This window comes from Petaurus breviceps, unplaced genomic scaffold, assembly GCF_028583685.1.
Source record: "Petaurus breviceps papuanus isolate PSGF00001 unplaced genomic scaffold, PetGlider_PUasm1.0 171, whole genome shotgun sequence".
Classification (NCBI taxonomy): domain Eukaryota; kingdom Metazoa; phylum Chordata; class Mammalia; order Diprotodontia; family Petauridae; genus Petaurus; species Petaurus breviceps.
Window position 1 is genome coordinate 3,718,731 of NW_027185754.1, and position 26,216 is coordinate 3,744,946.

A 26,216-nucleotide genomic window follows, 5' to 3' on the forward strand; every position below is an offset into this window, starting at 1 on the left:
CTTAGAGCTCACTTTTCTCTATCGCACTAAATTCAGCTATTGGCTTTAAAAAGCTAGTTCTTCATTCTTGTTTATGATTAATTTTAGCATTTGTAATATGCTATCTGGGTAGCTTGAGCTTATAGCAAAATAATTCATTATTCAAGAATAAACAAATTATATTACATTTGAGTTTGTGAAAGAAAAGTTTATATAAAAGTAAGAAACAAATTTGTTTGCAAGTTACACTTTTAAATGCAGTTTGAGAAACCTAGATTTCTTTTTTAAAAGAGAAAGAAATTGAGCTTTGGATTTCAGAAAGCAAGTGAAAGAAAATCAGTTTGTTTACCTTTAAAATGCTCCAACTGTCTTGTTTTTATGAAAGTTTTATGAACTTTTTATAAAGTTATATCAGAGACCTTACATAAAGTTTGCCAGAGGCTAAAGAATAAATTTTCTTCACTGCAAGCTATTAGCGTTTACCTCTTTTTACAGAAGAATAACCGAGATAAAATGGCCTTAGCATTTTTAAGGAGCTCCAAACCTAGATCATTTAGCCATAATCCCAATCCTTTTCTTAATGAACTTAACCACTTTATTTTCAGTCATACTAAAATGTAATGGAATGATTTTGTTTCATGTAACACAAGAAACATTCATTTCTGATTATAAATTCTTTTTTTTTAATTTTATGAGAAATGAAAACTTTTTTTCCTAATCAAGATGAAGTTACACAGAAAAGTAACCTAAAATCCCATGCTTAATTTAGTGAAGAAATTTACTTGAATAGAAAAGACAAAAATAGCTACTATAGTTTTCAATCTTGTACAGACATCTCTTTGAAATCTATAAGCACTCACAAATGGAGAAAGAAGATACATGAGGAAAGGGCTTGGTCACTTATAGCAATTTGGTTTTAGAAATAGACTCTTTACAGAAACATTATAAATTATGACTCAGAAAATAGAATGTTGCCATTTATTAATTTCATGACCTGAGCAAACTATTTGATCTTTCTGAACCTTAGTTTCTTCTTTATCTGTAAAATGGAAATAATACCTATAAACAAACCTCACTCAGGGTGTTGTCATTTATTAACTCTGAAATTTATGGAATAATATGTGTTAATGACACACATGTCATGGTATAGCAGAAAGAATAGTATATTAGGAATCAAAGTCTAATCTCAACTGTACCATTAGCTGTATGACTTTGAGCAAGTCATTTAACTTAAACAGGCTTCAGTTTTTTTTCATTCTAAAATGAAGAATTTGGACTAAGTAATTTTTATAGTTTATCCTATCTTGAAAATTCTTTGTATATCAAATGTCTTTATTATTTATTATTCTTTATCTTAGTTAATTGAATTTACTATGGGAATTTTAAAAATTATTGATGCTGTATAATCAGTGCCCAGATAGGGCACATTTATATCCCTTTAAATAAAAACTTCTTGTAAATTCCAAGAGTAGGGGTGGCTAGGTGGCGCAGTGAATAGAGCACTGGCCCTGGAGTCAGGAGGACCTGGGTTTGGATCTGGCCTCAGACACTTAACACACACACCAAAAAAAAAATAGTCGTGTGACCTTGGGCAAGTCACTTAACCCCAATTGCCCTCCAAAAAGCAAAAAAAAAAAATTCCACGAGTAAACAGAATTCTTCTCTGTGGAAGGATCAGCAAAGTTATAATAACATTCCATTAAATGACTTAGTAGTTGTATATCGTATGATTCTTATTGGATCATGAAATTTAGCAATAATTCAATTCTTAGCACATATAACTCTGGCCAAAGAAGGTCTTTTCTAAACCTGTTATCTGTCTATTAAGTGGTAGTATATTGAAAAATAATGGCTTAGGCTTAAGAAATGACAAAAGCCAAAGTCTTTTAGACTAATCAGAAGCCTCATGACTATCTGTTAGGAAGTCTTTCTTCCAGAAGGGAATTAAAAGGTGAGTGATTATCAACATAATTTTTTAATTTAATATTTTGCCAGAAATGATCAGTTAATGATATTGAGCTCATATTAGAATCAGTTAAATGTGTGACATTACACCATCCACTAGTTAGAGTAGTGATCAAAATTAATATCAACTTAGAAAAAAGGTGAGAAGATACTACCATATTTAGCTCCAAAGGAAAGCTAAAAAATAAGAAATGCTAGAAGAGAAGGATATTGATGTTGATTATCACCATTTTCTGCAAAAAATTAAACTGATGTAAAACAGTTATCATAAGGAGGAGACCCACAAGGCCCAGACATTAATGGAAAAAAAATACATTTGATTTCCTTTCCAATTGGAGAGAGGTGGCATCCCAGTTTAGAACACAAACTCAACAAAATACAAATAAATCTACACAAAGCTTTCTATGAGATCCAAATGAATGAACTATCACACTGTTCATTCATAAATGAAACTATTAGGAAGACAACAGAGACAGAGAAAAAAAGACATTTTTCAGTGTTTCTATAACAATTTATTTTTAACCATCATTGACAAAGGAACCACCTTAATACCTCAGTCTATAGGTACTATACAGAGAAGCAGAAGTGGCACTTGAGAAAACAAATTTAGAAAGTGTGACTGTGAAAGCACTGATGTAATCCATGGGAATTGTAACATAATCTTGAAAGCCTTGCAGATTCACTTTATAATTATCAAAAGGAGAGGAAGATACCAAAATCATGGAGAATATCGAATGATATTAATATTCCCAAAATATTATTGAGAGAGCTTCAGTAATTACTGACCCATATTCCTTCTTTCTCATCTTTATGAAATCTTTACAAGAATGATCAACATGCATATTGTGGATGTCTTTGATGAAAGTATGAAAAGAGGCAGGCTTTTTCAAGTAATTGTTTCTGGAAGAACATAACTTTTCAATCACTTAATTGACTGAGTTACAAGGACTCACTGTTTATTGTTTGTTGATTACGTGTGTGTGGGTATGCGTGTGTGTGTGTGTAATTTTGACTTGGTAGAGCAAATCTCAGCTTAAAAGGCTCTACTCCAACAAGTATGTTGCATATTATGGAATCACAAGATCTATAACGAATGCAACAACAGAAATAACTTCCAATTGCTTCTGCTGATTAATGTGAAGCAAGAGATAAAGCATGAAAAGATATACTTGTCAAAAATGATCAACGTTATCATGGAGGAAGTCTTAAGGGCTAAACAATGAGATAAGGTCCACCAGACTCTTCTTTTTGCAGATAATATTATACTTGTTATATCAAACCCCAGAACAGTACAGGGCCACCACAATGAAATTTAATGTAACTCAACAGAAATGAATAAAAATCCATTCAAGAAAGAACTAAATTAATGAAAAATGCCTGTTGTCCCAATTCTGATGTGCAGTTGATTGACCAGTCCATTAAGATAGTATATTGGTATGTATATTTATGACTAGTGTTACAAAACAGATGATGAGTTGGTCCCAGAACTAAATTAGAGGTAGATAGTGGTCCTGATTGCTTTTGGGAAATTAGCCTGTGCTTTCAGCTATCCTAAACCTTTCCCCAATACAAAGATTCACATATTTTATGTTTGCAAGTACTGAAATACGTGTCTAAGGAATCAAAGTTGTAGGTAGCGAATGACACATGGTGTGTCCCAGTGGGAAGAATCATATTGTCAATGACCAAATGCAAAAAGTAGAATGAGGAATATCTTTGAGGAAACGTTTGAACAAAAAAAGAAGTAGACCAATCACATGATGACCAGGAGATAGTATATGAATACCTAAGAGCTCTCCTGCTACATGTGAAATGAATAAGACTAGAGGAAAGTGGCTAACATATTGAGCCATCTTTTGTAAAGTCCTTAGAGACACAATTCCCAGGGAATGGGACTTCAAGGATGTGTTAGAATCTATGATGAAAGAAAAACCATGTCAGTGAGATCATAGTTCCATTGAAATATTAAAGTATAATGAACTAATTAGAACATTTTCCTAAATTTTGTGTATTTTAAGAATTCTTAACCTTTCAGGTAGTTATTTCACTGTTAAGTAGGTTATATTAAGCCTTGCTTAGTACTGTATGGGTATCCATTTTTAAATGATTTTTATAGTATCCACTAATGGCATAATTTGCTTAGGAAAAAATTTGGAATTGTTGCTAAACTATATTATAATAATGGCAATCAGCTGAGACTGATACTTGGCATAGAAAAGTCATTTACTCCATGGGTGAAATAGTTTTTTAATAATATATGAAGAAATTCTTTATACTAAGTACCTGCTGAAAACAGGTGAAAGTTCCATAATTCTGGATCATATTGTAATTTGTTAAAAAATGAACTTTAAAGCCATTCAACTTCATTGTGGGCTTATACAGCTGTAGTATGCTCTATGCTTAGTTCATTAATGAATGCTTGAGGATATCGTTTATTTAAAAAGAATTTTATACAACAGTTGAGTAAGTTTACTTTATATTTTTATCCATTTCAAATTTCAGAAGCAAAACTAAAGCTAAAAGGTAAAGTATGCAAATTAAAAGATAACCAATTATATTTTATGATGGATTTCTATAAAGTGGTGTATACATTATCTTTTGGTTAATTGAATCATATTTTACATACAACAAGGTAGTTTTGAAAGGAATTCAATTGTGAATGCTTCAGTAAAGCTGAAAATTATTTTTATAAAACAAATAACTTGCCCTGATTTATCTTTAACGTAAATATGGACTTTCACATGGCTTTTGCTTTAAAACATGGTATATTTAAGAATTTTTGTTTATATTTTAAAAATACTAACGTGAAGTAGCAATAATATTCCTATTAATTCAAGTATCTGTTCTCTGTACTCCAAGAAAAAAAAACTTCTTTTGTCTTAATTTGTTCATGTCATGTTCAACTCTTCATGACCCCATCTGGAGTTTTCTTGACAAAGATACTGGAGTGTTTTGTCATTTCCTTCTCCGGGTCGTTTTAGAGATGAGAAAATTGAGGATTAAGTGACTGGCCCAGGGTAGTTAGAGGTTAGTTAGAAGTATCTGAGGTCAAATTTGAACTCAGGTCTTCCTGATATAACCTGGCTCTCTATCCACTGCATCATCCAGCTGCCCTTTGTCTTAATTACCCAGATTACTATTAACAAAAAAAAAAAGTTGGATATTTGTCTGTTTCCTTTTCCTTGTTCCTTTACTTTGTTCTGTGAAGATCTGTTTTGAAGAGTTAGTTGTCCATGGTTTTTTTTTTCTTATCTTACTTCCGGGAGTTCTAAATCTAATCTGAACCTAATGACTTCTAGGTAATTCAGTTTTGACAATAGAATTTGTTTATGATTTATATAATACATGCTACTGTGTTCCATGTAATTTCAACTATTTGAGATCTAACAATCCCTTTGGAGAAATATGGTGTCTGATTCTGTATTCTGTATGACAAAAAACATTGTTGATCCTTATTTAATTATAAATATCAATAATACAGACAATCAAAAGGCATACCTGCCCTTTTAGTGCTTGTATTTATTAAAACCACTTCAGTAAACTCAATTTTGTCATATTTATTTTTAGGAACAAAATTACAAGATGCAGAAAGAACAGGAACTCCACAGCCCTCAGTTGCAGGATTTAAACAACATTTACTTCAAGAAGCAAGAGAAGAAATAAAAGCTTTGTAAGTACACTTCTTATTCATTATGGATAAAAAATTTGTTATTTACTTTCTAAGAAGCAGATTTTTTAAAAATTAGATTAAATATTACTATCAATTCTGTGGTAAATCAGAATAGATGTACAGCATATTTAATAAAATGAGAAAAACATCCAACTTCATTGACTGAAAGGTTTAGAGAGCAGGTACTTTTAGTGTAATCCAATCCCTCTTCCCCCCAAGGAACAGCATAAATCCCAATCATTTAGAATAGTATAAGCTTCAGAGTCAATATTCTCTTGCCAAAGAAAATGTAGGTACATTTTTTTTAGATCCTGAATTAATTAGCTCTTTTGATGGTAAAGGAGCCATGGCTCAACAGCATGGAATTAAATGGCACATATGGCTTTAGCCTTTAGTTTTGTAATATATTTCCAATACATAACATTTCATATTTTTATTTCAGAACTTTAATTCTACTACATTCATATCACTTTCATTTTTAAAAACCTTTCAAATTAAATGTCAACAGATCACAGTCAATGTCATTTTCTTATTGTCAAGCATTCTTGAGATTTACATTGGATGAGTATGGAATAAAGGGATAAAATACCTCAGGATAAATAGCATGCCTTCAGTAGATAATATTTGTAGTGCTTTACCTTCTACTAAAATAGCTTTTGACCATAAATATACAAAAATAATCAGTTGAAGTTAGAATCAAATAGCATACAGTGGATATTTTGTTATCTAACCATAGATTACAACAAGAAGAGTTGGATTTCACAACATTTCCACTAAACTCAAGAAACAGGGATGATCTGATCCTAAAAGAAGAGTGGTGATTAAACTATGGTGACACAGGCCATCTATGGCCAATTCTCTGCTTCTTAATGTAGTGAACATGAAAGGGCCTAAGCTTAAAGACTAGCCTAAGATAGCCAGAATTCTGATTTCATAGTAAGAATCCAATAAATACTTCTTTAAGGAACTTAACTGAAGAAAACCAACTTTGAAAGACTTGAGAAATCTGATTAATGTGATGACCAACCATGTCTCCAGAGGCCTTATAATGAAGCATATTGCCCACTTTCTGCTAGAAAGATAATGAATTCTAAGATACCGAAAAAAGCACACATTTGGAAAATGTGTATTCATTTTGCTTGACTATGCTTGCTATGAGGTTAGCAATAATGATACTGAAAAAAAGAGAGAGCCACTGAAACTTTTTTTTAATGTGCAGAAGACAACAGAAGGCCTTGGGAGTTGAATCAGATTACCTTTGAAGTCCTTTTCAACCCTGAATATATATAAAGAAAATATATGTAAAGCACTTTGCAAATATTAGAGCACCCTATAAATATTAGCAATTATTATTATTATCTTATGGAATTCTCAGAATATAATTAAAGCTTTGGGGCTTTAGAGCATTTATAGTCTAATAGACACTACAACTAAGCAGAGCAGTAGAAAGGGTGCTGGACCTGGACTTTGTTAGATCTGAATTCAGATTCAGCCTCAGGAATTTATTAGCTGTGTAATCCCAGTCAGATCATTTAACCTCTACCTGCCTAAGTCTCCTCATCATAAGTTGTTGTGAGGATAAAATTAGATAATATTTGTAAGCTCTTTCCAAATGTTAAAATACTATATAAATGCTACTTATCATTATGTTCAAACCCAAACATGACATATGCAAAGAATACTCCACATTGATGAAAGTATGATAATCAGTGATGACATTTAGGAGAAGAGAAGGAATTCAAAAGTATATCATATAGGAAACAAGTGGCAAAAAGGCCTAAGAAAAGGTATGAATGGACCTGATGGATAAGAGCTCTGCTTCACCATACAAAATGAAGTTAGGACAGTCTGAATTATTATCTCTCTTTAGATGGTGGCCCCCTTGCAGTGGCTCCAGGGGGAAAACTTTAAAATTCTTTAAGGAAGTATTTGTCGAACTTCTACTATGTAGTCAACATCTAGTCAACTTCCATCCCTTCATGTTTACTTTTGCTTCTAACACCTACATTTACATTTCAGATTGCTAAAAGCAGAGAATTGGGCACAGATGACCTATGTCTCCACAGGTCCTTATCTTCTATGATCTGGATCATCCCTGTTTCTAGAGCTTCTTAGAAATATTGCAAAATCTAGCTCTTTTAGTTACAATCTATGGTTAGATAACAAAATAATCATTTTATGCTACTTCATTCTTATTTTCTAATTCTAACTTCAACTGATTATTTTTATATATTTTAATGAATTAAACTTTGATGAACATGATAAAACAAACATATAGCTTGTGTGCATTTTCATCCTATTAGTATTTTTTTTTAAGTATTGCATACCTGTGCATGAAGGCATTTGAATCCAAATATATGCCTTTTCTTCCTTTCAACATAAAGAATATCTTTAGCTTTCATTTTAAAGTTTTCCCCCAAACAACAATGTTTCATTAAGGATATTCCTATGTTTTAGAGAAACTTTGGTTGAAACACAAAGAGACCAGATACTAGATCTGGAGCATACAGCAGAGGTACTGAAAACTCAGATGAGGAGAAAAGAAAATGAACATGAAGCATCTCTTTTACAACTTCGAGAGCAGCAAGCTACGGATCAAAGGTATATAGAAAATATAAATTTCCACCTACAGCAGTCACAATTAGTATATAACCAGTATTATGCTTTATGGTGTATTGGTTAAACTGAATTTTTCCTGTGTAAAAGTTCAGATTTTTATTTACATTTATAATTTATTTCATTTACATTCATCATATTGTTTGGTCTTACTTTGGGCCTATTCTCTACAATGGCCTATGGGTAGTGCTACCATTAATATGCTGTGTAACCTGCTATCTTCCTAGAGAAATTAAGGCATGAAAATGGAGAGTTGTAGATTAAAATCATAGGTTCATAGCATATTGAATTGAAAGGGATCTTTGAGATCATCCAGTATAGTCATTTTATAGAAGAAAAAACAGGAAGATGAAGCAAATCATCCAAGGTACCATAGGCCATTTGTGGCAGAATGGGGGCTAGATCCCCTGTTACCTAACTCCCAGTCCCTCCTTGTTTCTAATGTGCCAGTGTAGATGACAGAGCCCAGCCAGACCCCCTGGTGTTCAGATGCGACTTGGATGAAGATCCAACAAAGAAGACAGAGAAGGAGTAGTCAGATAAAATAGAGCAAGATACACTTTGACAATACTATTTATATTGTGAGGATAAGATACAGACACATAAATGTAGATGTTCCTTTTAAAAAATATATAAAAATACTAAAAGGCCTGTTTAGAGAACTGAGAGAGCTATGTACTCAACCATCACTTTAGCACATGGATTTTTTTCACCAAGCAGAAGACTAGATTAAAATTAAACTAAAGGGTATAGGGACGTGTAAATTCCCTAAAGTCCTCCAAATGAGGTGGGTGCTGAATTTATTTCTTGCCTCATAAACTTTATCAAGGTTTTATTTCTATATTTGTCAAAAATTAAAAATACCCATAGTGAATGGTATGCCTACTTAAGATACAGTAGTGAAAACTAAAGACATAACTTACTAGAAGTGACTTCAGGGTTTTTTTTCCCCATATGTTTACATGTATTTTGATATTTTATGGGTAACAGCAATTTTTTTAAACTAATGGAAAACTGTTGAAATAATGTTAGGGAGAATATAAAACTTGGTATAATTTACTGTAGAGAAATATCACAAAATAAAAAACATATTTAAACTTCTTTTTAACGGATACATTATTTCAGATTTGAAATTCTAGAAGTCTGATCTGGATGTTAGATTCTATGTTCCAAACATGAACTTAATGTAGTTGTAATCTTCAGAGTAGTAGTGCCTGATATTTATGGCAGAGAGCCTTTTCAGAGAATATTACAGAAACCCTTCATAGTGTGTGTTTAATAGACCAGTTTGGTTTGGCATCAGCTTGACATAAACTTTTGGTTATTCAAAGCCTTTAATTGCTTTGAAGTAAGAGCCCAGTGCTGCTCCTTTTTATTAAAATCATGTTTTTTCCTGTTGTTGTGGCCTATTTGGGAAGACCAAGTTGTGATTTTTGCATATGTTCTACATAATGCCTCATTAGTTTAAAATCTTGTATCATTTACAAGTAGCCTGCATGTCTGTGTTGTTTTGAACAAAAATTCATATTAAAATTTAAACATATAAAAATGCACATTTTCTGCTTATTAAATGAGGAGACCTTAAACTAAATGTAAAACAGTGATGCATGAACCCATATATGTGAGCACTAAAAATCAGGAAGATTTTACCTTTTGTTGAATTTTCAAGTATGAGAATATTGTTCTCATCAAACATATAATTAGTTGGATTAATACAAAAATGATTTTAAAAGAAATTCTAGCTTGTTCACCCTCTTGATTCAAAATTATATCTTTGTCATAATGTCTGACAAACACTAACTTATAAAATTTTGATTATGCATTTACTCAGTCACTTTAGCAGGGAAAAAAAATTATCTTATACCTACATAGAAGAGAATTACCTTCCATATGTATGGGGAGTGAGGAAGATTGTTTACCAAAACTCCCTTCATCCCCTTCCTTGTTTACACCCTTACTTATAATATCAGATAAAACATTAGCTACTGACAAAGGATGTGACTATGATCTGAGCTAACTACATCCAGCACAAGAAAGTTCACTTTGCTTTTTTACTTTTACTTAAACTTTTAAAAATTCATCATAAGTGCCAACTTAAGCACTAAATCATTGTTATTAATAGTTTAAGAACTGACTTAGTGAAAATCATAAAAATAAAAATTTTGCTTTTGTTCTTTTATTTTTGAAGTATTTCAATTAGTTAGGATTTTGCTAATATCTCAACTTTTGGCACATTTTCACAGAGTTTGATATAAACCCTGAAAAGCTGTCAAAATTAGCTGCAAGTCTTACTATGAACATGGGGATATAGGCAAAGCTGAAACTTTGGAATTTCTCAGATGAAGGAAACTTATTTAAATAAATAAGATCCATATCCTCCACCCAAGATTGAATGAAAGAAGATAAGCCAGGATTTGTCTTTGTTAATTTTGTTTCCTTCTTTCTGAAACTGATAAAACTTTGCCCAAACATCCTTAAGAAAATGTCCTTTATGTTATTTTGTGTGTGTATGCATATAGAGGAATCAAGAGATACAGCCTACCTTTTTCCAAGTTGATAATGAAAGCAACCAATTTTGGACTTATGTGTTTGCCAAAAGACATTGAATTCCTGTGAGTTGGGAGATAGATGTTAAGTAAAGCATTACCCCTTCTTGAAACTTCTAAATCAAAGAAGGAACCTATTTCATCTGTAACAGGTGAAATCATTACTTTTGCAAATGGACTTTCCCCAATTAAATTAAGGGAAATTCATTAAGGCTAAGAGCAAACTTGGGTAAGCCAACCTATGTATTGCTTTCATTTATATGCAAAGATAACACTCTTAGCAGTGATTAGCAGATTTTTAAAACATTGTGCACATATGAAGACAGACATTTGATCACTGACCACAGTCACTGATTTCAATTTAATTCAACAATGATTTTTTAAAAATCAGTTAATTTGTCCTAGACACTATACCAGTAGTGCCAGGGATAAACAGTGTAAAAGTCCTTACTTTCAAGACGTTTGCATTCTGTTAGAAGAAAACAGCATGGGGGCGGCCAGGTAGCACAGCGAGTAAGAGCACCGGCTCCATTGTTGAGAAGACCTGGAGATCGAATCCCGGGCTCAGACACTTAGCACCCATCCAGAAACACCTGGCCGGGTAACCTTGAGCAAGTTACTTAACCCCAATTGCTTAGGGGCGGCCAGGTGGCTCAGCGAGTAAGAGCACCGGCTCCAATGTCGGGATGACCTGGATCAAATCCTGGCTCAGATACTCAGCACCACACCCAGAAATAACTGGCCGTGTAACCTTGAGCAAGTTACTTAACCCCGATAGCTTTAAAAAAAAAAAGAAGAAGAAAACAGCATGAACACAAATAAGCAAATACACATTTTGGTTTTTTTTTTGTTTTTTTTTTTAAGAAAGGGAAATCCTCAACTGTAGTTTTGGATTTATCATTTGGACTGATACAGTTATTAAAAAATGACTACTTTTTTTTATACCTAAATGTCAGGTTGTCCCCTGCTCCAGCTATTTGCCATTAGCCTGCAGCCTCATGTATGTCCTTCATACATGTAATTCACAGTGTCCCTAAAGCATCCTCTCCTAAATGTCACTGACTGGCATTCATGTCTCTCGGTTTAGCAAATCCAGGTTTTCTAGACCTGGAAATACAATCCAACTACAACAGTGCATTCTTAAAGCATGTCTCACAGAAAACCCTTTTTTCTTAATTGGCATAAGAAAGAACAAAAAGTATTCCTTCTTAAGCTTTCATCTTGTAGACTATATTTAATAAGGCTCACCTTTTTTTCTTTATTATTGTGACACCCAGTAGCAAAGCTATAGTCTGTTATCAAGTGTTTTTCAATGTGGAAGTTACTTTTTTAGAATTTTTTAACTTGACTGTTTCAGATTATTAGAGACTTGGCATATAGGTTGTTAGTCCGGAACATTTTTTTTCAGTATGAAATCTCATTTAATTCAGCTTGTTTTGAATTTAGAGCTGTGCAAACAACTTTTCTCATAGTTTTAGATATTTTTGGTACACTTCGTAATCATCAATGTCTGCCTTCTAGAGAAGAAAAGAAAGGAAAAAACTACATTTTGCAAGTAGATAATCCTTCAGGTAACAATTGCTAATAGCATTTTCAAAAGTCATGTTGAAATAACCAAGAAATGAAATTTTGTAAAAAGATACCACACCCTTAATCTGTTTTTAAAAAATTTCTCCATAACTGAAATTTCTCCATAATGCTTAATCTTTGTACATAGATATATACATTTTTAATGTATTATTATTTTCTTCTGAGGAAAGCTCTAAATCTATGTGATAATCTCATCATATTTACTTTGGACTGGGTCAGTGGATTCTGCTATCACTATTAACTAGAGTTCTTGTATCTTTAGTGATACACTAGTTCTAAAGATCATCTCTAGCCTTATGGACTTATAAGACTAGAGTTGTCCTAGAGTAAGGCTGACTGTAATGGTATTAGTAAGTAGTCCTTCAGAACACTAGGCACTCACATACATTCAAACAGAGCACTATAACTAGTTAGCTATTCCTAACTCTCTGACATGTGTTGCCTTTTTGTGACAACTCTTATTTCATCCTTCTGTCTCCCATGCCTAGTAGCTGAAACCTCCTATATTGTTCCTGTATTAAAATGTGAACTTCTCAAAGAGCAAAGACTGACCTTCTTTTCCATTTGTATCCTTAGAGTTAAGCACAGAATTTAGTTAGCACTTAAAAAATGCAATTCATTTATTCATTGCACAATGGAGAGACAGTGTGGTTATAGAGGAGAGAGCACTAGAATTAAAAAAAGACAGCTGGATTCAAATCCCACCTTCAGCACTGAGTTGTAGTAACCATGTTAACCTTACCTTTATTTCCCTGTCAGATGAAGATAATGCCTTTACTCTAATATACCTTATTACCATAAAATGTTCATATCAAACTTGAATTAGATGTGTATAAAGTAATTTGTGAACCGTAAAGTGTTATTTAAATGTTTGATATTACTACATAAACACTCAAATATTCACTTAATTGAATTTTTCTTTTTTCCTTTCAAGACTACCCTTCATGTTAACCAGATTTTAGTACTATAAAAATGATGGGTGTGGGGCATAAAAAATATGATACTGCATGTGATTTTCCCCAGGCCTCAAATTCACATAAATATGAGTTTATGTTATCACATTGATTTTAACTTTAAATATAGGGTGTCCCAAAAAGTCATGGTGTGGTTTAAAATAAAGGGTTGAAACTTCAGTAAGACTTTTGGGATATCCCATGCTTAATGAAATCAGTTTAATTCTCTCAGCTAGAAAACCTTACAGTGCAAATAAAGTCATATTTTTTCATACCTTTGTGTCAAAAAATGATGTTCATTCAGCAATTAAAACTGTATTTCAAACAAAAAAACCTCACCATTTTTTTTTCAAAACACCTCAGGCTTAGAGGGATTGGACATATTTTTCAATATACTTGTCCCAAAGTAGCTGTATTAAGTGCTCATATCTTTTACTTCAAGTGACATAGTTATTTCTAAACTTTATTTTTTATATTATTTTCATCTAAGACAAATTCACCAACAACAAGCATTAAATATCTACTATTGACAAGGTACTATAGCTGAAGTGCCAAAACTTTCTGAAATGTTGTTCCTGTTTCCCTGACACTCAAAAAGAAATTAATTATAGTTAACAAGAATAGTGTATTTAGATCCAGAGTTCAAGCCTCTACAGCACCTCTTACTAGCTAGATGGCCTTGAGCAAGTCAGTTCACTTCTGTGAGAATCAACTATGAGACTGGCAAAAATTTTTTGCAGAATTATACTGCAGATTGAATAAGATGGCATGTGTGAAGTGCTTTGTACACTTGCAAAGTGCCTTTAAAATGTCAAGTTTTACTAATATTCCTATGACTCTGTAGAAACTAAATGTCCCTGGGGGATGAGGTATATTAAAGTGAAAGGCAGTAAAACAGTGGTGAGAATACTGGACTAAAGTCCAGCAGACCTGCATTTGAGTTCTGCTTTCATTCCTTCCTGGCTGAGTGAGTAACTCTGAGCAAGTTACCTAATCTCTCTAAATTTCCATTTCCTTATCTTTTAAGTGGGGATAATTAAATGTACCTCACAAGGTTGTTGTGAGAATCAAATGATGTAGCTTTTTTCAAACCTTAAAATGTAATATAAAGTACATAACTTAACTCCTTTTGTTTCTGTTGCTATTATAAAGCAACATTTTTTAATTAGCAAAGATTGTGTATTTCTTAATCTTATAGTTATGGAAGTTTTGGGGCACAATAAAAAGTAAGAAAAAAATTAGAAAAACTAAAAATGTTAACAGATTGAATGTTACCCAGTTTGGATACTATATTTTTCTTAGTCAGGGGTTACCAATAAAAATGTTATTGTAGAAAAAAAAAATGTTATTGTAGAGAGAACGAACTTTAGCATTTCTGAAAAACACAAACACAGTATTTTGGTTTCTTTGTTTTTACAGAAATTTGTAAATTTTTGCTTTATTGAAAGTTCTGGATCGTACTACTATTGAACCTCACTCACTAACTGGTATTGTCTCTCCATGATGTCAGATTTCATTAGGTGAAGAGGCAGAGTAGTTTGTTAAAAAATTGTGAAAATATTATTAAATATATATTGCTGAACTACTAAATAAAATGTGTTAGACACTTAATACTGTGTTAAGGCTATACCTTGGCCTAGATCTGAGATTCCTGGGCTTGTTTATCTTCTTTGTAAGGACAACTAAATGGCCAATGCCAAAGCACAATGAACTTTCCAATATCAAAGAGGAAAATTAAGTATTTCAAGTCCTCAGCTGGTTTACAGATGTGTAAGCTTTGTAGTCTATTTTCTGGTTCCAGTATGGCATTGTGACAATTCTTCCAATATGTGTACAATAGATAAATTTTATAAGAAAAATTATGCATTGCAAATGGAAAACTAATATTTCCATTTTAAAATATTTTTTATTTAAAAATGTAAGCCAATATTTAGTTCTATATTTTCCCCAAGTACATTTAGATGTAAAACAAATTTAATTAGTCACCTTTCCTGGTCCATATGTATATGTGTCTTTTGAAAACAGGTATTCATTTAGATCTGTGATTAACCTTTACAAGATCTTCCTGTACAATTCTGTGTTTGCTTTAATCTCGGTAGGGAAAATACAAAATAGGATTGGAGCATATAGGGTTTCTATATACCCTGTGGATGTTAAATGATCTCATACAGCTAACAGCACATCTGCAACTTATTTAGATGCCAGTCTTAGGGCATTATGAGTATAAAATGCTAGGTCACTTTTCTTGAATATTTAGAAAAGTTAAGGTTCCAAGAGGAAACCCCAATGAAGGGTAATCCTGTGACCCTCTCTTTGGGGGATTGTTCAGAGGATGACTAGACTATATGGCAAAGCAAGTGTTCATCTAGGGAGAAAAGTATCACAAGTCTCTTTTGTGTATTAAAATATCAGTGTTATAAACATCTCCATGCAAAGTGCCGTACACATACCTTCTTTTAATAACCTAAGGAATTATTTAAGTTCTATAAAATAAATATTAAGAATAATTATTAGTTGAATTTTAATTGCTCTCTGTAATTGTATGTATAAAGAATATAGGGAGTTATACCCATGAAATCACAGGTTAAATCTCCCCCCAAAATGGTGTATTATTATGGAAATAATGTTATAGTAAACCAATTTACAAGTGTGTTAAAGTTTTCTAAGAAGAAAAATTTTATTGTCACATATTTTACCTTGAATTCCCCCTTCCCCTTTTTCTTAAATGTGAAGGTCAAACATTCGGGAAAATGTGGAACTGATCAAACTTAATAAGCAGCTTATGGAGAAAAGTAATGCCCTTACAGTAATGGAAGGAAAATATATCCAACTTCAAGAGGTACTGTTATAATGGGAAGTATTGTGCTTTTATATGATAATGTATGAATAATATGGATTATCAAAATGCATTCACAAGTAATGTGAGTTAGTTGTCCTTACACACACATACACACACACAACTCAATAATGTTCAAGCTAACTGTCTTTTATAGCTTGAGTTTCTATTGCTTCACTGTTATATTTATTGTTTATGATCTAAAACCTAAATATGTAAAGAATTGTTTTCTTAAAGTAGAAAAATATAGAGTTCCTCTCTGTCAATATGAGTGGAACAACAAAGAGATATATCATAAGTCATCTGAGACTTAAGAGGATATTTGTTTTAACTGGTTTTTATCCGAATTGCCTATGAATACATAGCTTTGAAAGTATATAGAACATTTGTTTATACCCAAAATCAATTCTAAACTTTCCTGATATAGCTTGGATTTACCAAAAATTTGAATAGTTCAATAGATATTTTAATTATACACTATTATCATCAGTGTTAACTCCTTAATTTCACCATGCACAGTTAACTAGTTGAGCATTTAGTTCTAGCAGTGTTTGTTTAAAACATAAATATCTCTAGTAATGGGTATATTTGGGATTCTTATATCCCCGTAGTTGGTTTAATAAGAATTTTGACCACACCAGAATGTGCAGCAAGACTATGTTTATTTATTTGAACTGCATAATTAACATGAGTTATGGAATTATGAACACCAAAACCTTCCAGATGACCAGAATTCAAATCAAGCAGTACTCTTTTTGAAGTTTGGAGACAGGGAAAGCAATAAATTAAGGCAAAATACAGGGTCTTCCAAAGCTCCAGGTTTACCATAATGTATATGGTGTTAAGATGTCCCCATAAATTGTATCATATTCTCTATTCTAAAATCATGTAGGAATGTCTCAAAATGCCAAAAGCTGTCTTACACATAAATGAAAGAAAGAATACATTAGAGATAAGGTATGCTAGAAATATCTATACATTAAAAGGAGAAAAAACTGAAAATGCATTTAATCTGAAATGAATTTTAAAAATAAGAAATTAAGAAAGGCCCTCACAAATTATTTAGCATTCAGTTATCTTTTAGTTGCTTAGTTTTCAATTTAGCACCCTTGCCAAGGGTATTATTAAGTACTCACAGTAAGTACTCACCATACATCCCCCTTCATGCCATATACATCTCTTTTGATAAATGTTAAAGCATAGGGACATTGGAAGGATTTGTGCCATTAATAAAGTGAGGTCTTCACTGAGAAGACATTAAGTGAAAGAGATAGTGTTTTTTATAATTTTGCCAAGAGGAGAGGTAATTGACCTAAAACAAGGACCTCAATTGCCATGTTCTTTTCTAAATGACATCTGCCTTAATATTGAAGTTCTACTGAAAAATTAAAGGTGTTTTTCAGTAACAAGTAAGACATTATAGAGATTGACTTAGTCAGTTTATGATATGCTCATTCATTTTAGTCAACATTTATATTTCTTTCAAAAGTATATGACATTTAACTATTCTAGAGTACATTTAAAGCATCATGATAAATGGACCATTTTAAAATCATATTATTTCCATATATTCCACAATGAATTGAAATTATATTTGAATCCAAAGTTCAACATCTAAGACTGGTTTTATTGATATGCTAGGAAATCTTTTCAGTTAAAATATCCATGGTCAGCCACTTATTTTTGTTTATTAGTGCAACATTTTTAAGCATCACGTTTAACCTTAGGGAAAAAAAATTAATTGCCAAAGCCAGTGTATTAGTCACTTTCATCAAGACTAAAGCATAAGCATATAAGAAGCAGAGAAAAAAACTTTTTCCTACATTAAACCTATGTTAACATCACCTGACAATTACTTCTTCAAGACCAATCTTAGGTCGAGTGCCTCCTGTTGACTGAATAGTGACTAAACGTTTTATATATATATATATATACATATATATACACATATATATATATACATATATATGTGTGTTGTTAGTAGTAAACTACTTAGTTTGAACTTAAAAGAGTATTGATAGTTTATCAAAGCCTAATTTGCCAATAATTTTAAAAGATTTTCTTTTCTCTTCATAGAAGCAAAGACATCTTAAAGCCAGCCATGATGCCTTATTGGCAAATGGAGATGAACTCAACCTACAGCTCAAAGAATATCGTTTAAAGAGCTTCAGTCTTGAGAAACAACTACAATCTAAGAGCTTTGTTGAAAAAAAAATAGGGGAGGTAAGCACCAGGAAATGCTGTCAACATATTCACTAAAAAGCTTTGTCAGTAACTCTTTTGAGAAGATGTAAGAAAAAGCTGCAGAGATGCTATAATAAATGCACAAATCTATAGCGCTCTACAGTTTACAGAGTACTTGGCTCTCAACAAATCTATGTGGTACAAATGAAAAAACTGAGACTCGAAGAAGTTAAACAACTTTCTTATAGTCATACCCTTAGTAAGGATCAGAGGAGGGACTCAAATTCAACTCTTCTGCTTTCAAGTCCATTGAGTTTTCCACTCCACCATGCTGCCTCCACAAAAGAATGTTCCCCCCCAAAGCCTTATAAGCTGTGTGGATAGTACTGGAAACAGAGAATGAATTGAAAGCTTTGCACAGTTGATGCTAGTAAAGGATACTTTTCATTTCATTTGATTCATTTTTAAGACATTTGTCTTGAAAGTAATCCTTTCATTTTGAAACTGAAGTTCAAATTATGGGACTTAAACTGTTTCATCTGTAATCATCGCTCATTTGTGATACAAAAAAATCCAATAAATTCCTATGAACATCTTTATGTACTATCAGTTGAGTAAGTATTAAGTACCTACCCTGTGCAAGGATCTGTGTAAGGCTCTAGAAATACAGAAAAAAAAATAGAACTTGGCCTTAAGGAGTTTAACTTCTATCAGAAGAAATAACACATACATATATTAGTAAATACAAGAATACACAAAAAAAGTAGAGACATTTGGAGATGCCCAAGCAGTAAGGATGAATCAAAAGCCCTCATGTAGGGAGTGGCACTTGAGCTCACTTTCGAAGGAAGCCCAGGTTTCTAAGAGACAAATGAGGACATAGTACGTTCTGGGCATGTGGGACATGTAGGCTGTGTGCCTTTGCACAAGCATGCAGACAGAACATACGATGCCATGTACAAGAATGGCAGTTTGGCAGAATATTTTTTAGGTTGAGACCATTGTATTTATTTTGTACAAGTTTCTATTTTGTATGTGTTTATATACAAAATAGGAGACAACTAAAGTCATGCAGTGGTTAGAGACAGGAAGACCTGAATTCAAATCCAGCCTCAAGCACTTACTAGTTATATGACTTTGGGCAAGTCATTTAACTTTTCTCTGTCTCAAGTCTCTGCTTATGTAAAACGGGGATAGCACCTCCCTCCCAGGATTGTTGTGAGGATCAAATGAGATAACATTTTTAAAGCCCTTAACACTGGGCCCATTCTTGTTGAGTTGTTCAGCTGTATCAGACTCTATGTGACCCCATGAACAAAGTACATGAGGTCTTGTTGGCAAAGATACTAGAACGGTTTGCCATTTCCTTTTCCATTTTGTCCCTGGTTTACAGATGAGGAACTGAGGCAAATACAGATTAAGTAACTTGCCTGGGGTCATACAGCTAGTAAGTGCCTAAGGTCAGATTTGAACTCATATGCTCCTGACCCCAAGCCCAGTGATTTATCCACTGTACCACCTAGCTGACATAGGAAGTGCTATATAAATATAGCTATGTACATGTTGTTTGCTGTGATAGATTGCAAGCTCCTTGAGGGAAAGAATTGTCTCGTTTACATCTGTGTTTCACTAGTATGTAGCACATTTGCCTGGCACATAATAGTTACTTGATAAATGTTTATTGATTGAATGAAACTACTGTGTTAAAGGGATTAATGTGTAATAAGGTGGGCTGGAGCTAAATTGTGAAGGGCTTTTTATTTTATCTTAGAGGCAGTATGCGGTCTTCAGGCAGGAAAATGATATGCTCAGACCTTTGCTTTGGGAATGACATTTTGACAACAATGTGGGGGATGGATTGAGGAGGAGAAAAACTTGAGATAGGGAAACTAATTAGGAAGCCATTGCAATAGTCCAGATAATAACTAATTAGGACAGTGATTACAATAATGGATCTAGCTATTTCCATTTGGTGTGATTCTTCAGCACACCACTAGTTGTATGAAATACCTTACTTCCTTCATCTGATTACAATAATAATTAGAAACATCATCCTCCTATAAGCAATATGCTCCATATCTCCAGGTGAACACAAACTGAATTTATAGCCTTTATTAAATTTTTTTTTGCATCTAAGGGGGCACAGAGCTATGAATAGATGACTTCCTGTCCTTGAGACATAGTATGCATAGTTTTGTGACTTGAGAGAGTCCTTTTATCTTACTGTGTTCCATATTTATCCTTTGTTGTTGGAGGTGTTTTGTAAAGCACTCTGGTTCATGGGGAAAGGAACATCTGAGTATATTTGTGAATAAACATTCAAATTAGATACCAACTGAAGCAGAAATCTAAACGTTAAAATAATTATAGCAATATTACAATTGCATGGACTGGACATTTATGGTTTCTACCAAAGCACCCTTTTGGACTGTACAAAAACAGGTGGGGGCCTGCATTTGGTTCTCAGGCTATAGTTTGCTAACCCAAGCATAGAGTATCTTCCCTGTATAGAATAGAACCTGAAACCTCTTGCAAATTCTAAAAACCTAGGGAAAAAGACTACTAAGGTTAATTTTTATCTAATTTTTTTGAACCATGAACTAAAAATTTGTAATTGCTGAACGTTTATAGAACAATTTGATATTAATACTAACTGAATATTATTGGGTATCTCATGGAGCAAGGGGACGGAGTAAATTTGTGCTTTAGTTAATAAAAAATTTATTGAGATATTTAATGTTATAGCACTAAATCATTATATGAATTGACATTGTTCCAATTAAATTACAACAGGGATGTTAATTTCACCTTTATTTAGTAATATTAAAAAGTCAATACTAAATTAAAAAGAAGCAGGTAAAATTAATATTCACTTTCTATTTAGAAATCATCAAGAATAAAACCTAAAACCATATGGAGATCAAATGATATAATTTTCAAGTAATGTACATTTTTCTCTTTATTCTAGCTACAGGATAAAATTAATGATTTGGAAAGGGAGAAGGAACTTTTAAAGGAAAACTATGATAAACTATATAACAGGTAAACTTTATAATTGCCTTTCTCTTTTTCTTTTCCTCAGATTTCATAAGCTGTCATTTTTATTAAGCCATTATTTTTTACATCATTTAATACTCATGAATAAGTATGTCTCCCTAGCAGATAATAATAGTGTTTTGGGAATATGAAAAAGTAAAGCCTTAATATGATAATTTTTATAGACAATGGTAATTGACTCTCCAGCCCTAATATCAATAAAAATATTGTAAAAGAAGCCATGCTATTTTGTTGCTTAAATATCCAGTCCTTACTGCCACATTGCCCAGCATCACATAGCCAATAATGAAATCCTTCAGTGAAACTCTTAGAAATAAAATTTTGCTACACTATTAAATTTCAGTCATCCAAAAGGGCCAATACTTTAATTATTTTCAATATACAATAGCACCTATTCAAAATACTTGAAAAAAACTTGATTTCATCAGTGTATATATCCTTGTCTCTCATATGTATCAAAACATGCTGTATAAACTGTTTCATGAGTTACTTTGGCCCCCAAATGTTATCACCGGTAAACCAACCATCTGATGATGAACCTTTCTAAATTTAGCTGGACTTTAGCTGACAATAATTCAACAGACCAGCCCATCTAGTAAGACTTGCCAGAATTGTGAGCACCAACCTCCAAACACACACACACACACACACACACACACAACATCCTATCCTATGAGAATACAAGATTACCTCCACAGGAAAATAAGGCGTTGTAGTAACTTTGTTAACAGTTGACATTGATTAGCTGGTAGGGGAAAATATATCTTCCAAGGTGCATCTTTTATTTCCTGTTCCTGATAAAATTAGTGGAAGAAATATGTGCTTACAATACTATTTGATCAGCTTTTTGGGGAAAATGATTTCTTTCTAAATGCATTCTTTATTTCTTATTCCTGATCAGTTTTGTGGAGGAAATATATGTTTACATGAAATAATACTAATTAAATTAGCTACTTGAAAGAATTCAAAATGGTAATTGAGTTTTAATTTTTCTAGACAATATACATTTCCTACATGTGTACATTTGAGACTCCTAACTAACATGCAAATAGTGTGAGACGGAAGTGCAAAGTTCTCTCATATGTGTTGAACACAAATGTGTTTTACTAGTAAAAGTAGCATAACAGAACAAAAAGGATCTTTTCAGTGAGTGAACGAATGAAAAAGCATTTATTAAGTGGTGACTATGTGCCAGACAGTATGCTAAGCACTAGAGATCAATTTGGCATGGGGACTAGACTTGTGATTTCCTTGGTATGGATACCTTGTCGATGAGGACATTCCAGAAGTCTATGTCAGCACCTTTTCTGTGACTTAGTCTGAGATGGTTTCCTATGCCACTGAGAAAATATGTGATTTGCCAAGAATCACACAGCCAGCATGTCAGAGTTAGGACTTGAACCTAGGTCTTCCTGATTCTGAGGGCCCCCTTCTCTATTCTAATCTATACTGCCTTGCAAATGCAAAAGAGATACAGTTTTTTAAGGAATTTATTTAGAGAAATCATAGCAAGATGCCTCAGGCAATGGAAGTTAAGTGACTTGCCTAGGCTCACACATCTAGTAATTGTCAAAAGTAAGAGTTTACCTTACATCTTCCTAAATCCTAATCCAGCTGCACTTTTCCAACTACACTAAATTCCCACTATTTCTTTATCTTACAATCTGTTTTTTATTTTTTTCCAAATGCTTTATTAACTTCTGATTTACATCATTCATTTCCACCAGATTTTGAGTTGCAAATTTTCTCCCCTTTTTTCCCCTACCTACCACCCCAAAATAGCAGTCCCACAGGATATCCCCTCCTCCAATCTGCTCTCTCCCATATTTTCTCCCATACACCTTTTACAATCTGTTTTTTAAAAAATAACATAATGAGATAAAGACAATTGAGCTGATGACTGGCATGAGCCTTGTGCCTGCTGGCAAATATTTATTAGAAATCCAAAGTAACATCATTGGAGAGAATCATTATCCTCAATGGTTTGAGGACAAAGATGGTTTTGTTTTTGTTTTTGTACTTGCAGTGCTTAGCTTTAAGGCCTTAAGACTTACCAGTATAACACTTTATTACCAAGTATCTACTAGCTAACGTATTAGTTTTGCAAATGATATTAATTTGATTTTAAATGTGAAAATCAGGTAGATTCACATGATTTCAAAAGACCTGAGCACTTATTTTAGTTGCATCTCAGACCATTTAACTCTAAGCAATTCCATTTACACCCCCATACCTTCTGCCATTTCCCCTGTGTATGAAGAATAAGTGCCTGTTCTCTCTATGCTGCTCAGTAATATTCTGAGTGAATGTGATCAAATATGACCAATTTTTTTTATCTCCCCGAATCAGACTACATCTCATTTTGGGTATCATTTCTCTCACATTAAGTGGAATAGTCTGACTTTTTTTCTAAATAGTATTGTATCATTAGCTCTTATGAGAAGGTATTATTAAATCATATGGTCGGACTAATCTGGAGAACACATGAAGCAAGATCTTCCCTATCTTTAAATGTCCTTGAACTTTGGATAAATTGGACTTGTTCTATGGGAAGAAATGTGAAGGAGATGGAGAAACTCTTAGTAAAGATAATCTGGAGAATAATGATATTCTTGAGCTTTTATTTTATTCTTAGGCTGCTAATCAAATATATATTTATCTACTTTGTGCTCCCCCATCAATGCCAATGGACATAGCAGTGACCACAGGCGCCAGTGGATACATGACTATAGCCTGATGTTTTATCACTCCTTTAGTGTAACAGAACAGCCAAGTGTGCACAAAGAGTAATTATTGTGTTTTTTTCCCTAGTTGTCACTGTAGGCAATATACAAAAACATTTTCATGAATAAAAGGTTTTCAAGGACTGTTCTCATATGCAGATCTAATCGTGTACACAGCCCTTACAAAGCAAATGGAGCCAGATGTGGTTCACCATTTATAGTTACACAGATGGCTCCAAGCATAGAGGAATACAGTAAATTCAAAAGAAATTCCTCATGAAATTCTAGTGGAATGTAATCCTAAATTTAGAGAGGAAGATAGCAGTGGACTAAATTCAGATTGACTTATACTGATTTACACTACTATTTTGTGGGTTTGGAAAAACCAGGCTGCTAAATTGTTCTTAATTTAAACACATACAGCTTCTGATGTTTCTGCCAGATTAGCTGTTAGTGATTTTTCTCCTGGTACTAATGCTTTTGGAACACTACTGTTTCCAATTTTTGGTGTCTGATATAACATGTAGTTTTGCCTATATCATGTTAATTTTTTGGATCATACATGCTTTTAATAGTAGATATAGATATATAGATATGTGTGTATATGTATGCATTTTAAAATACTAGCCTACTCATAGATCTTGCTTTGTTCCTTATTTTAAAAAATGGAAATGTAAAGAAACATGTTATATCTTAATATTTACAGCACAGATGTTTGTTTTTATATTAGACAAAGCAATTGCAGATTTAAATAAAATTGCCAAAATGTACTATTTTAGATCTCTTACTTTTGGAAAGTTGTATGTGTGAGGTGGAAATATGTGTTACAAAATTAGATTGTTATACACAAAGAGAAGTTTAGAGAACTGCATCTGTCTTTCAAAGCATTATTTCAAATCTTTTAAAATTACCCATCCCAAGAAAACAAACCAATCATGTGTTTATTTGGCCTTGACTTCTGAATTTTGTGCTTCCCCAAAATGTGTGAGTTTCACTAAGTAATTTTTTGTTTGGAATGAAAACTTCAAATTTGTCTGGAAGTATTAAAATATGCACATGCATGCACAAAAAGTTTACAAAAACATGTAGCTTTTATAAAAATATATTTTTCTCACTTTTACTTCATTTGCAGTTATAAAAATCAGATTTTACAAGCTGATGTTTTTTTGGATACAAAAAAATTTATTGGGCACAAGTAAAATAGACGAAACTACTGAAAATTATTCACCCTATAATCAGGAAAAGGGACCTTAGACAACCCTCTGACTTCCTCATTTTGCAGATAAGAAAACTGAGACTTAGAAAGATTATATAATTTTCAGATGGTCACACAGGTAGCTAAGGAGGAATTCAAACCAAGGTGCTCTAATTCCATATTAAGTACTTTTCCTAATTTAACCTTACGTACCTCAGTAAAAACTTAAAGATAGCTTTACACTGAGATAAAAGTTATCAAAACGAACATTTGCTTCATAACTTAGGGATAGCACATGGAAAAAAATTAAGTTAGTTCTTCAGCATTTTTAATCATTTAGTAGTTCTTAATCCTTTTTCAAACTGCTAAATATTGAAGAATTCTGGAGAATGATCATTTGAGTCACTATGCTATTTTTATAACCCAATACATATTGCAGTTAAATAGTTTATTCTTAGTCCACATGCTATTGATTTTAAGGACAGAGATTACTTTGTCAATATTTCTAATTAGCATTAGAATTGTTCTTTTTCAATTCAGTACAAAAACTGTTATTATTTTGTGGTTACACTTTAGGATTTTCTGGGGTTTTTGGTTTTGAAAAGAACTGACTTTTATCTCTCCATGTTTTACAGACTCAAAAAACATCAGGTGGGTAGTCAGTTTTCTCTATGTTAAGAGGATTTGTATGTGGGAAAAAATGGTTTTGTCAGTTGTCTATTGCTGAGGTTTGGAATTGTGGATTCCTCTGGAGTATGTATCTGAATTCCTTTCCTAGTCCCACAAATGCTGCACACTGCCAACTTCTCAGGGTTTGGCGCTCTAAATTAAGGCCAGTTCCTTTGCTCATCCCACAGACTCTTTCATGTTCTGTAACCGCAGCCTGAGAAAGGCGCCTTGGT

General features: G+C 32.8%; 1 protein-coding gene across 6 annotated transcripts in view; it reads left to right on the forward strand.

Moving 5' to 3' along the window:
* RPGRIP1L (RPGRIP1 like) overlaps positions 1-26,216 on the forward strand; it is a 134,788-nt gene that overhangs the window by 12,173 nt on the left and 96,399 nt on the right. For 2 of the 6 annotated variants that reach the window (XM_069082469.1, XM_069082470.1), the window contains 5 exons: positions 5,512-5,614; positions 8,072-8,215; positions 16,053-16,158; positions 18,232-18,378; positions 21,308-21,381. In XM_069082469.1, coding sequence (XP_068938570.1) covers positions 5,512-5,614; positions 8,072-8,215; positions 16,053-16,158; positions 18,232-18,378; positions 21,308-21,381 — 574 coding nt within the window. Of the gene's footprint in view, positions 1-5,509; positions 5,615-8,071; positions 8,216-16,052; positions 16,159-18,231; positions 18,379-21,307; positions 21,382-26,216 lie in introns of all 6 variants that reach the window. The other 4 variants (XM_069082471.1, XM_069082473.1, XM_069082472.1 and 1 more) reach the window with 4 other exon arrangements.